The following is a 13,372-nucleotide window of genomic DNA, read 5'->3' as shown; positions in this document are numbered from 1 at the left end:
AAGAAAAGTCATTTCGTAACAAACAGAATGCAAATTAAAACAGAAACCATTTGACGTTTGCGTGCATCATTCATTGTCTTTTGCATAAAAAGAATTCAAGGTTAGCAGACAGTAATAGCATTTCATTGTCCCATTGTCAGCAATTTTAAATAATTAATTTAATATTATTTTTCAAACTTTTACAACATTTACATTACTGAAAATATTTAAAAAATGCAATATGCATTTTTTGCTCAAATTTACTTAGTTATTTCCATATACTTCTACGGAAAATGCGAACGTATTTTTTGTTCCTTCTATTACATATATTTTTTATAAGTTGTTGCGTTGTTTGATTTATGATTGGCATTAATTGCTCATTGAAAATTCAATTTTAGTCTATTTACTGAATAATAAATGTTACATAGATTTGTAATATAATTCTCTAAAATTGTTCTAATAATCATTCATATCTAATCAGTGTTGTTCACGCTGTTGACAATACATGCTCGACTTGCATTTTCAGATGAATTAGCTTTTTGGAATACATGCGGAAATTATGATTTTAATTGTGATTCATTTTAGAATGTTCGCTTCATCATTAACATTGCGTCCATTTAAATAATTTTTATTTTATATAATCTGGCATAGATAACAAAACAAAGCAATCAACAAGTGAAATAATATAGTCCATTCAGCAGTACAACATCTCTGCTTCTCTGCAGAACAAAGAAAACTAATTTTTTTCACTTTAAGTAATTTTCAGAACATTTCTTGTTTTATTTACAAAATTGCTTTTACTTATTTAATTTTAAACATTTTAAATGATATCAGTGAAAAAAACTGAAAAAGAGGATTTTGATAAAAAGATTTTTCAAAATTTAAACTTGACAAAGATCCAGGTTTGTCAAAACACGTATATTTCAGCAGTTATTCTATACTACCTACTAGAAATTTAATTGACTGATTGATTAACAAAAGAAGAGTTTCAATTTGACAACCATCATTCTCGTGCTAATCACCATCTTCTGCTAGCATATTGTTGAAAAGCAAAATTGTAATACCAAATCTGTCAGAATCTGGTTGACAAAAGAAAACCTTGGAATTTTAAGTTAGTATATTAAAATTCTGGATGCATGCTTTCTATTTGAAGAAAATCATAGAAAAAGCCATGCCACTTCAGATGCAATGCACAGTAAGTGATTGAATTTTGTAAATTTTAATCAATTATTTTTAAAACTCTAAATATATTTCATTGATTTATTTCTTTTTAAAAATAATAAATCAACTTTTGTTGAAACGATAGCCGATTGCATTGTGGAAACTATTACAGGTTGGATAGCATTAATTTATTCCACTTGAATAGATCATAACTACATTTTGAGAAAAAAGGCAATTGACTGGCAAAAATTTTATCTTTTTTACTCAAGTACAATTAGTCACTTGTTTAAGAGTTTTCAAACTTAAACTGAGTGCTTATTCTTGTGAGACTGATCGAATGCTGCTTTGCACAATCTTATTTTTCAAGCTATTGTCAACGCAATCAGCGCAGAAGGCAAAATCTTCGAAACAAGAACACAAGCTTTTCATATTTCAATGTGAACTTTATGAAATCAATTCCTTCAAAGATGATAAATTGAGTTGGGAAAAGTTTTCAATGGATGCTTTAAATTCGTATTCGAATGCTTTTCTACACGCACTGATCGTCGACAGCTACGCTGTAGGTGTGTCACATCTGAATGCATGCCGAAAAAAAACTGAGCTATTTCTTTATTTTTACTTTTGTTTAATGACCAATATTTTCAAAATTTCGAATTCAACTTTACATTATGAATTTTGTATTTTTGTAAAAAATCTTGTTTAAATAATTTTACAAATTTATTTAACATTTTCCCCATTTCAATTATAAATTTAAATAATCTGTTATTTTGGTTTCAATGCTTTGGAATTCAAAGTGGACAATATATTCATGCTGCAAAAATCTTTTCTATATCTGCTTAGCAATATGTACATACGCAATATACACTGCTTTCTATTGAAGAAACTTTAGTTGAAACAATTAGCATGTAGCTTTTCTTTTCTTACTTTATGGGCAATAAAAATATTTCTTCTATCAGATTATAAAATTGCAATACATCAATACCGCGCTTCTTACTCGATTTTGCTTTTCTAGACTTTAAACACAAGCTTTATATATATATTGCAGCCAAATAACTTCACGTTGCACATTTCGTAGATAATAAAAACATAATCTTCAATATAATATACTCATCAATATTCATAAATAGCATTTGCATGCAATCAAAAAGTGCTATTACAAAGTGTTGAAAATTTTTAATGCTATCTTTCACTTTTTAATGTATGCTATTTTATCATAAGAGCATTTGCTAAAATCATTTTCACATAGCAGTGTTACATTTTGAATTATTGCTGTGATTATTAATTTTCTCAACTCTTTCATTATAAAATTAAATTAGTTTGCTTAATTTATAACCCAAGCTGAATTATAAAATTACTTGTCAAACGGCATCTCATTACGTGTAGCAAAATTTCAGCTTACCACAGACAGTAGCAGCAGGCGACATTGGTGATGGTAATTGTCGTTTATTGTTGTTGCATGCAGCTTATTGTTTGTCATACAGTCGTTATTGACGCTTGCTTTGATTCTTGTTTTTGAAATTAGCATCTTTCAGCAGTTATGATAATCAAATACGGCTGTTCTGGATCACTTTTTCTACCAAATCGTCTTCTGCTTTCACTATATTTTGCATTTATCACTTCCTGCGCCGGTAAGTGTGCATTAATCATATTGAAACACGAAAAAATTAACATAAAGTGTGCTGTTTTATGAATTGCATCACAATTTCAATCATATAATTGTCGGGGATAAAGGTAATTTATCAATAAATAAACAATGATACTCTATTTTGCTAAATGCAAATTGAAATTTGAATAAACTCTAAGGTTAAATGAAAATATTCTTGCAATTATAAGAACAAAAACAACAATCACAATAATATTTGTTGCTTATATTCGAAAATAATTTTATTGTTTTAGCTTACTTGGAACACCGATGTTACAGCTGCATGTCATTAGCTTTCAAAGAAAAGTGGTATTTCTTGTCAGATACTTACTTTGCACCATTGAATTTTACTGATGATTGTGATGAGCCGATGAAAAATGGAAAAATAGGGACGGTATCATGCAACAGCGCCTGCATGATGATATCAGAAGCCTCATATGTTGGAGGTATTTATGCATGCTTGTGCAATTTTATACACAGTTGTAAGGGTAGAGGCGAGTTGAATTTTATAGAACAAATTCTGTACCTTAAACATGGTATTAACCGAATCAGACCAACAATTAAATACTAAGTTGCAAAAAAATATATTACAGTACTGTAAGATGTGCTGAAATCAACCGCAGTAATAATATACTATAAGTATAGCAGTTGAGAAACTTTTACGTCTGATAAATTATGCACATTTTTATGGTTAAAATTCGAGAACAGAATAGTAGTGTATTTGAAGCTGCATTGAAAAATGCTCATTTGTTATCAATTTTAGGACAATTTACAGGATTTAATTACATTCGTGGTTGCATTCATAAAATTGCACGAAAAGGATTTAATAATGTGACAATTTACAAAATGGGACTTGAGAGGAAAAATATTTGTCATCGTGTATCCCGAAGCCAGCTATTCCGTAGTCACTCTTACATGGAAGATCAAGTAACTGCCTGCATTTGCTATGGAAATGAGTGCAACGGCGCCAAAGCAATTCGAAACAGTTGCAGTAGAAAAATGCTGCATCATCCTGTGTATTTCGTTGCCTCCATTATCTTATTTATTATCCTGTATGAAAGCATAAAAATTTGATATGAAATTGTCAAATGAAAATATCCTTACGATAGATTGCTCAACGATAATTTTTAGTGCAATCTCTCTGACCATTGATGCTGATGGTGCAAGTTTGACCAGTATTATACATAATTATAAGAAGTAAAGTTGTTCATTGTGATACGCTTATATCTTTCGAAGCTATAAATTCCTTTCTACACTCTGCATGCTATTGCCCCTTTGTTGTTCATCATTCAGAAAATTACAATAATGAATATTTTGGGCTAAGTAGCATAAATATGGCCAAATAATATAAAAGGCAACAAAGATTAACAAAATTTTTTACCTTTATTATGTATGAATAGTTATTGTTAAGAACAGAAAGCACACCACGCACAGCAGCGCAACTACTGCAATATACATTGCTGAATGCAAGTTATAATGCAGTTGAAAATATGTTGATTAAAAGCATGTATTTATTACAGATGAACAGTTGACAAATCGAATACTTCATATTTGAATTGTCTACTTGTAATAAAACTTGCAATAAAGAGAAATTTTCTCAACTAAATGCTTTTAACAATTCTCGAAAAAGAAAAAATTCATTAATTCGCTTACTGCTGAAACAAAAAGTATTGTAAAATAATATTATTTTTGAAAATATCTAACATTAAGTAGAACATTTTGGAAGATACTTTCCAAAACCTTATATTTCAATATCTGTATTATGAATTTCTAAAACACCTGCCATGTCTGAGACTTAAATTATCAGGAAAAATACAGAACAACAGCATCAAGTAAACAGTAAACAAAGTTTCCACTCTTTTGCAAAAATACTGAAAATTCTCCATGAGAGAGAGAGAGAGAGGGAGAGAGGAAAAGCATAAATATGCGTCGCAAAAACAAAAACAAATCTTCAGCATGAATACAACAACTTACGCTAACGTAAAAACAACCATAAGCAGAAGAAACACACGACAGCAACAATAGATATATGTATTTCTAAAAAGCAGTGCCAAGATGCTTCCAAAAGCAACACTGAAAACAATCGCCAACGGCTTGCAACGAATTAAAGTGAAAATTAAGAAAACCACTGCTCGCCGCAGAAGAGCACAAATTTCAAAAGTCAGGCAGAGCCATCTCGATCAAAGATTGTATTTCGTAATAAAATGGAAGATGATCAGTAGCAATTATCCATATGCCAGTGGATGGTTCGGAAAAAAGTCTACAAAACATCATAACATCTGTCAAAAATAAGTTATTAAAATAAAATTAACTTACTGAAACATAGTCTGATATTTTTCCATGAAATCTATAAACGACATCTCGTCCGTTATGTCCAAAAAAGTTTTCAAATTTGTCGACATCTTGCAAGTTTCCATACTTCCGATAAATTTATTCAAAGGTACCATGTGATTAGGTTGATTCCAGATCATGTTGTTCAACGCCACCAAAACATTCATGATATTTTCGTTCACTAGCTCAATGAAATCACCCTCCAGCTTAAATATGTACGAGCATGCGCGAATGCAAGTTCTCAAATCACTATCACCAATGAAGGCTTCCACTCGCTGACGAACATCGCGCGGTCTAAAAATTGTTCACAAGATACAAAACCAAATATCTCAACGCATAACTTCCACCAACACAACGCATTTCACTCACAAAAAAGTTTATAATGCAAAAAATTAAAAATTTCAAACAAAAATATTGACAATCAATTAATAACAAAATTTTCAAAAAAAAATTCAATTACAAAGATTTACGCTTCTCTTCCACAAAATCCACATCCAAACGAATCCCTGCAAAACAACAGATCTTCATCATCAAGAGAAAAACGAAAATGTGTACAGAAAAAAATACCGATTTGCATGAAATTCTTCATCATGAATGCGAGAAAAAATTCCCTGTCAGACATTATCAAGTGCTCGTCAATGGGAAAATTCGACTCTGCAAGATGTCACCATTAATAGCTGGTCAAATTGAAGTTCAATAGAAAAAAAATATATATGTGTGCATACAATTGAAAAGAAAAAAAATAATCATCGATAATACTACTGGACAACGGTTGTAAGCCATAACCGAAATTAAACCACAACAATTACAATGATTACACTTTAAGATAAGCAGTTCACAATTTCTAACGCGCGAATTGACACTTGCATGACAGGTCATTTTTAATACACGGCATCACTGGAGAAAAATACAATTCATTCAAATATAATCGAGATAAACGTGAATTACAATTATGAAATTATTATAAAATATATAAGAACCTCATAAAATTAACTTGAATCGAACAAAATGGCATCGGAATACCAATAGAACATTCCGAGGAAAGCACACTCCATCACATACGGTAAAAGAGAAGACAAATATTGATTTTCATGTAAATGGTCCAAAACCACAATACAAACGCTTCTACGATAATGAAATTTTGCGAAAACAAAAACTAAATCAGCGACTATTACAAATTGTTTATTTAATAATAATTTTTTAATTAAATATTTTTTTTTAAATTATTTTTTAATCATAATGTAAAATCGGTGTAAAAGAAAGATCACCGAAATAACAATGAACGCTTGTAAACCGAGATCTATAAATTTATCGACGGTGATAGTTTTTGTTGAATATATTATTTTCAAAAAAAATATATATGCATAAGTTAGATTGGCTGAGCAATTTTTAAAACTTGCAAAAATTTGGCAAAAAATACGAGAAAGTTATTCTTTACAAACATTGCAACTTGACGATGCTTATATTTTTACAAAATAGCTTACGTCATTTAATTCAAAAAAGAAAAATAAAAATTTGTTTTCATTTCCCTTCAAAATAATCTAAAAGATGTATTTTGTAGATATTTTTAAAAAATGAAACTTGAAATAATATTTAAATAATAATAATAATAATAGTTGTATTTTCTTTTAAATTTCAAATAACAACCGACTGAGAGCAGAGTTGGGTCAACGCAGCGCGCCAGTTGGGCACAGGCTGCACGGTTCCCTCGAGTCGGTAAAGCTTGGGCTGATTTTGATCCGAGCTAATTAGCAATATGTTGGGCAAAATTGGATTGCACACAACACGACCAGACGACAGTTGGCCGTCGAATGCTCGGAATGCAAAAATCGGCATGTCCGATTCGGTGAGCAGCAAATTGTGAAGTTCGACATGGCCGTCGCGCAACAAGCAGACGAAATGCATGGGACAGGCGTGGAACCAGGCGATCGACAGGACAAATTTGGCAATGTCGAATTGGTACAATTTGAACAGTTTGGAATTTAAATAAAATTTCAACCGACCGTCGGTACCGGCCGAAGAGAACAAGCCGTCGTAAGCGAAGTCGGCGCTGGCCAAATCGCTCACAGGACCGCAGTGGTGATCCAAGCAAAGGCGAACGGCATCGCTTCGAACCACCGCTGTCTGGAATGAATTTGCATAAGTTTCGTTGGAACGCCGGTCAGATTTGGCATCGCAGAGCAGCAGAGCGCCGGTTTCGGTGGCCACTACCACTTCGTCCGAATCGCGTGCCAAAGATATCACTCTACTGATGGAGGTTTTCATTTTCGACGGAAACTGCCCAATTCGCATAGCTTTGGGCAAGCTGGCCAAGCTGACGCTGAACGACGACCAGAGTTGGAGCCTGCGATCGCGGCCGCAGCGAAGCAAAGTCACCACACCGTCCGAAGAACCGCAGAATAGAGTGTCGGCGTTTTTCCAGCCGACGCAATTCACTCCGGTTATTAGGATGTGATTCCGTTCACCGTCCAGGGTGGTTTTTGCAGAAACATCCGCCACTTCTACCTTGCCGTTTCTCTGAGCCAACGCGATCAACGATCCATTAAACGGATGAAAGCACAAATCGTTGTAACAGCTAGTTGAAAGCAGACAACAATTCGGTTTCGAATTCACCAGTTCACCACCGCCACCGCTGACCGTTGTCCACAAACAAACCATACTCTCGTGGAAACACCTGAATGAAAATTATTCGAACTTGAAAATCACTTTAATTTTTGTAACTACTGTTTTTCTTTTTCAAACAAAAATTTGCATGAACTTTGTATTACATATTGCGGTTCATTAAACTGAAATGAAATTCAACAAATAAAAACAGTTTGAAAATATGGTTGAAAAAAAAAATAAAAATTTTCAATCAACTCGACTCACCAACTTTCGTGATTCGAATAGGCATAAGTTGCGGCGATCAGTGAACCGTTGCAGTTGTATGCAATGGCAGAAATGGGCATATTTTTCAAATTGTCCAAAGTCAAATTCTGCATCAATTTGGCATTTCGAATTTGCGAACCCGAGACACGACCGGCTGAGAGGATTTTTCCATAATTTTCGCTTCTTCTCATCGCTGTCAACAGTATCCGCTCAGCTCTGTTCAAGAAGCTCACCACCGCCAGTTTGTCATCAGTGGTCAAATTTGAATTTGTCAATCTGACCGTGGCTTTTTGTCCGTCCGTTTGTACAGCTTTGCTTTCTTTTTCCGTCTGACTGTAGCTGTTCACCGCTTGACGACAAGGCACTTGGGTCGAACTGTTCGACAAATCCAACTTTCTCGCATTCAACGGTTTCACGGATATTTTCGTGCAAATGACGTCTTCGAAATTTTTCACTTTTCCCATCGTTTCGAAACTGTTCTTCTCGGCAACAGAATTATTATAATTATTATTGCTGTTGTTTGGTCAATTTTAAAAACATTTGAACAAATACACAAATTTTGCCAAAAGCTAATGTTGAATAGCAGCAGCAGCAGCAGCAGCAGATTTGACGTGCAAGTCAACGCCGTTGCCTGGAAACGGCACAAACAAAATTGAAAGCAGAAGCTGATGAAACTGCTCATTTATTATTATCATATTTACGACGATCCTTTTCGATGATGAACGCAAACGTTGTATAACGATCGACTAATTGTATCTTTGTTTTCATCAACAACGGATCTTTAAAAAAAGAATCAGTAAAAGTTCTGTTAAAAAAATTTGTTAATAATTTAATTTCTTTTATTTATTCGATAAATTCATAAATATAATTTATGATACGAATAAATATATGAATGAAGAGAGAACTCAAAGAAACGGTATGCCGTAGAACGACGACTCATCTGCATCGGAATGACTATCCAAACTTTTTTTATTGCACAATTCAAGTGCTTTCTTCACATCAGCTCTTACTGTCTGAAAAGGAAAATTAACACATTTATCATTGAAAGAAAAAATTTTTTCCAAAACCACTTATCGTGCATTTTTCATTTTAAATATAAAATAAATAATACTTAATTGATAAAAAAAATTCACTTTCTCAATGACAAGATCAACACAAATTGATTGCTGAAATTTTAAAAAATATCAATTTTTAACTAAATTAGTAAAAATTTTCAAAGTTCATTTGCACAACAAAAACGTACCTCTAAAATTGATGGATCAGCAAATCGCTGCCTTGAAATGATTTGTCGTTGAGATTGAAATTTCATCTGAAATTATTTATTCATCAATCGAACGAACAAAATTAATCCAATTCAAATTAATAAACACTCAACTTACTATTAGGTTGATCAAAAGCGTTGCTAACATAAGTGACATCAAAATGCCACAGTTACAGCCTTGGAGAGAAATTTGCAAATCAACTCGTGATGATGCATCGGATGCAGAATTCACAGTAAATCTGACCGAATTGAAAATGCCCAGAGTAAAAGAGCACGACGAAAAATCGCGCCGTGTTGCGTTATCCGTTGAACTGTTCAAGCATGGCAACAGCAAAGGCAAAAGACTAGTCGCTGTCGAATCTGTGCAAAATGATGATGAATCAAATCGCAATTTCATGCGGTTGTAAAGTTGCATTAATAAGCTTACTGAAATTGTCGCATTTAAATAATGTCCTGATAAAGTTTTGCTCAAATTTCAACACTACGTTTGCTTCTCCGGTCGCTTGCCCTGCTGCTGCTGCGTGGAGGTGCCGATAGCAAGTGAAATTCTCAGTCGTGTACTGATTTTTCATTCCATCACTTGAACCGATCATACAATCAATCAGAGTAATTATTTTTTCACCAATTTGAATTTTGTAAAATAAAGACTCGTTCGAAATGGGATGTTCGAATATTCTCATCAGAAAACAGCGCACCTCCATTATTGGACTTTTGAAAATATCCCACAAAACAACGTCGACGCATGTAGATGATTTGCTTTCGATCAGTGGAAGATCGACTACTTCGTTGACAGTTTGAAAATTATTATCCTGAATCTGACCGGTAAAAATAATCACCGGCCGTAATTCGATCAGTAATTTCCAACCGCTGAGTTCACATTCGAAATTATTTTCAATCTGAACACAGACAGCAAATTTGGAAAATGTGACCATTTGTACGCCGATCCAACAAGGAAGCATACGATTTAAAATGGTGGCATGTTGATCAAAGTCGGCTTTCAATCGTAATGCTATGGCGAAACCGGAAAATATTCGCATTTTCTCTTCAAGCATCGTATCCAGCTTCATCAGTGAATCGGATTCTTCTTTCAACTTTTTCGCAATACAAGACAAATCTTGGTCCGACTGAAAATTGCCAAACAAACCGTGCGCGATGGACATTTTTCAACTTTATCTTTTCAAACGATAGCAAAATGGTCAAAAATAATCTGATTCTTTAATAAAGGGAACAGTAGTAGACTGCAAAATGAAAGGCTTGAACTTGATTGCTGCAGAATTGAACTTTATCAGTTGTATAATTAATTTTTTTAATAATTGCTTTTTAATTTTAAACCAAAAAAATATCCTCAAAGTTCATTTGTATTATTTAATTTTACAACAAATATAAAATTAATATGCAAACACTGCATACGGTAATGAAATGCAAGTTTAATTTCAGAGTTTTAAAATGTTTTTGAAAGAATTTCAAACAAGCTTACGCCTGTTGTATAATTCTGTGCTTTCGCAAATCTACTGCAATCATCTTGATAGATTTAATCGCTGTCAGTATGTAGAGAAAATTCAAAAGCATTTATTTCTATTTGAAGAAGAATTTTCATTATTTTTTTCAGCGAACCATCGACAATCGTCGGTCGTCGAGTCGGTTGATATTTCAGATATTTTTCCATTATATTCAACGATCAGTAAGAAAACGTGATGAAAATTTAGTGTAGTTTTAGCTATCCCCCGATTTTTTATTATTACATAAATCTAAAAATACAGTATGCCGAAGGATAAAATTAGCTAAGAATTTGAATAATAAAAAGTTTAATTTAAACTTTTATACATTATTTTTAAAATTAAAATTATTTATACGTAAAAGTTTGAAAACATTTCATGATAAACATTTTGGAATAAATAATCCTGCTGCTCAAAAATACGGTGATTACTGTAGTTGAATTTGTGAACTGCCTTTCTAATCCTTCAGTGTTTCAAAGTGGTCGTTCACTTTGAACTGTGGTTGTCTTGACATCGGTGCGCGATTTCAGTGTCTCTTTTTGAAAGGAAACTTTTTAAAAGTTATGTTTTAATTAACCTTCATTTATGAATACGATTTTGTCATTTGTGTGAAGCGTTTGCTAGCTAGATATTTTTCTTTTTATCTTCACGTGTTATTTACTGATCTATTCATCTTTTTTGTTTCAGGTTCAAACGTAATCCTCTTTCCGGTTACTTCTGACATCAATGGATACGTATTGGTATACGCAATTTACCATCTTATCTAAGTATGCTGAATAAACACAAATTTAGTGACATATGATATAATGGTGAATCTTACCTTTTAGACTTGAACCATGTATCTTATATCTGAATGAATTGACGAACCTTGAAAAACTTAATAAAGTTGCCAACAAATTGATGACAGGTATGTAGTAATAAAATGCCAAAGTTAATTGAAATTTTAAACTGTAATCTTTTTAGAGCACACTTCTGTTGAATGGTCGCAGAATTTTGATTTCTTGATCAATGGTTCGTTGTTTACGGATTCAGATACACTGGGAGCCTTTATTGCCGAACATCCTTATCCGATTGTGAGAAATGAAAATTCCTTTTTTAAGAAATATATTTTCAATAGTGATATATTAGGAACGCGGGGTTGAAATTGACTGTGTTCAGCATCATCCGGAGCCTACTCCGCACCAGCGTGTGAAACAATCGGAATGGGTTTCTGATGCGCAGGCTACGAAACGTTTGTATGTATCCAATGAAATGTATTTTGCTCACGTATTGGTTATTTTGTTTATTTCAGCGTATTGTCAACCTGCTATGATGGTACTGTCAGCGCTTGGAATTACGAGGGTGAGCGTTTAGGTTTTCTGAAGTGCAGTGACCGTTCTTTGAAAGCTTTGTCCGTGATTCCAGATCAGTCCTCTGGTGAGTATTTTGATTTCGTTTGACGTCGTTTGTATTTAAAAAATGTACATTCTGTTACTTTACAGCGAATGTGGTGAAATTTGCGGCTGGCTCATCGGATCAGAATGTTCTGGTCGGTGCATTTCATTACGAATACAACGAATTTATTATTTCGAAAATTGGAATCGGCCATGAGGAGTCTGTGGAATGCGTAGCTGCGAGCAGTGATGGTTTGAAATTGGCCAGCGGAGGAACCGATACTTATTTGAAAATATGGGATATTGCCAGTAAATTTACTCCACTTTTCGAATTGTCCACCGCTTTGTAACTTTTGCACTGTTCAGATATACCGCTGAATTTTGCAAACAATCCCAACGGACGACACGTTGCATCTCGAACTCAGTCGCGCAATAAAATGGTATTTTTTTTTGTCGAGGGTTGTTGTTCAGTGTTTGTAGATTTTGAACAAGGATGAATTTTAGACACCGATGTTCACGTTGGCGGGCCATCGGGATCAAGTAGTTGGAGTTTGCTGGAAATCTCCAAGCGAAGTGGTCACTGCTAGTTGGGATCACAGCATTCACGTGTGGAATGTTGAGTATCTGGAAAGAGTGCGCGCGTTGAGCGGCGACTGTTGCTTTACTGACGTTGCTTATTCGCCACTGAACCATCTGCTGTTGTCGACTTGTTCGGACAAGTCGGTGCGCATGTGGGATGTTAGAAGCACCGGTAATCTATGAATTTATTAATAGTTGAAATAGACAATTAATTGTGGAAGTGATTTTTTAAATTATTACCTTGAATGAATGATTCGTTTTCTGTCGTTCAGAGGGAAGCATGGTGAAAGCATTGTTCAATTCGCACTCGAAATGGGCGAGCTCGGTCGACTGGAGCAAAACCAACAGCAATTTGTTCTTGTCTTCCGATTTCGCCGGACTGTTGAAGTTGTGGGATATAAGAAAGTGAGCTTGTTATAAATTGAATAATTTGGCTTTGAGATGCTTTTATATTTTTCCTTTTCCCTTCTAGCACCAAGTCACCACTTTACGACATGAAAACTTGTGCCAAGAGGATACTCTGCTGTGACTATTCGAATCCGGAATACTTAGTCGGTGGTGGTACGGATGGTTGTTTGACAATGTTCAAAGCAATGTGATGAAAGAGGAAGAAGAAGAATTATTCAAAGAAATAAAAGCGTAGAATTTAGCGAAGATAAATTTATTATTCCTGTTGTTGATG

The 13,372-nt window shown here is 33.8% G+C and overlaps 4 protein-coding genes across 4 annotated transcripts; 2 read left to right on the top strand and 2 right to left on the bottom strand.

Moving 5' to 3' along the window:
- Window positions 1–1,150: 1,150 nt before the first annotated feature.
- Tsp_05700 (caenorhabditis elegans ly-6-related protein) lies at window positions 1,151–4,337 on the top strand. The gene is made up of 8 exons (XM_003372030.1): window positions 1,151–1,174; window positions 1,508–1,629; window positions 2,535–2,572; window positions 2,673–2,768; window positions 3,037–3,228; window positions 3,558–3,798; window positions 4,194–4,252; window positions 4,303–4,337. Exons 1-8 carry the CDS (start codon window positions 1,151–1,153, stop codon window positions 4,335–4,337), a joined length of 807 nt encoding a protein of 268 aa, XP_003372078.1.
- Window positions 4,338–4,936: 599 nt separating this feature from the next.
- Window positions 4,937–8,445, bottom strand: Tsp_05701 (hypothetical protein). Its single transcript, XM_003372029.1, has 4 exons — window positions 7,982–8,445; window positions 6,765–7,787; window positions 5,099–5,407; window positions 4,937–5,042 (listed from the first exon to the last, which is right to left on the bottom strand). Exons 1-4 carry the CDS (start codon window positions 8,443–8,445, stop codon window positions 4,937–4,939), a joined length of 1,902 nt encoding a protein of 633 aa, XP_003372077.1.
- A 441-nt stretch (window positions 8,446–8,886) lies between these two features.
- Window positions 8,887–10,402, bottom strand: Tsp_05702 (hypothetical protein). The gene is made up of 4 exons (XM_003372028.1): window positions 9,670–10,402; window positions 9,361–9,602; window positions 9,225–9,290; window positions 8,887–8,994 (listed from the first exon to the last, which is right to left on the bottom strand). Exons 1-4 carry the CDS (start codon window positions 10,400–10,402, stop codon window positions 8,887–8,889), a joined length of 1,149 nt encoding a protein of 382 aa, XP_003372076.1.
- A 286-nt stretch (window positions 10,403–10,688) lies between these two features.
- Window positions 10,689–13,289, top strand: Tsp_05703 (WD domain, G-beta repeat-containing domain protein). Its single transcript, XM_003372027.1, has 10 exons — window positions 10,689–10,782; window positions 10,852–10,923; window positions 11,702–11,811; window positions 11,867–11,973; window positions 12,030–12,154; window positions 12,220–12,420; window positions 12,478–12,551; window positions 12,616–12,862; window positions 12,963–13,095; window positions 13,163–13,289. Exons 1-10 carry the CDS (start codon window positions 10,689–10,691, stop codon window positions 13,287–13,289), a joined length of 1,290 nt encoding a protein of 429 aa, XP_003372075.1.
- Window positions 13,290–13,372: the final 83 nt, after the last annotated feature.

The sequence above is a fragment of the Trichinella spiralis genome (genome assembly GCF_000181795.1).
Source record: "Trichinella spiralis strain ISS 195 chromosome Unknown Scfld9, whole genome shotgun sequence".
NCBI lineage: Eukaryota > Metazoa > Nematoda > Enoplea > Trichinellida > Trichinellidae > Trichinella > Trichinella spiralis.
The sequence above is the reverse complement of the archived record's forward strand: the minus strand, read 5'-3'. Positions and strand labels throughout refer to the sequence as shown.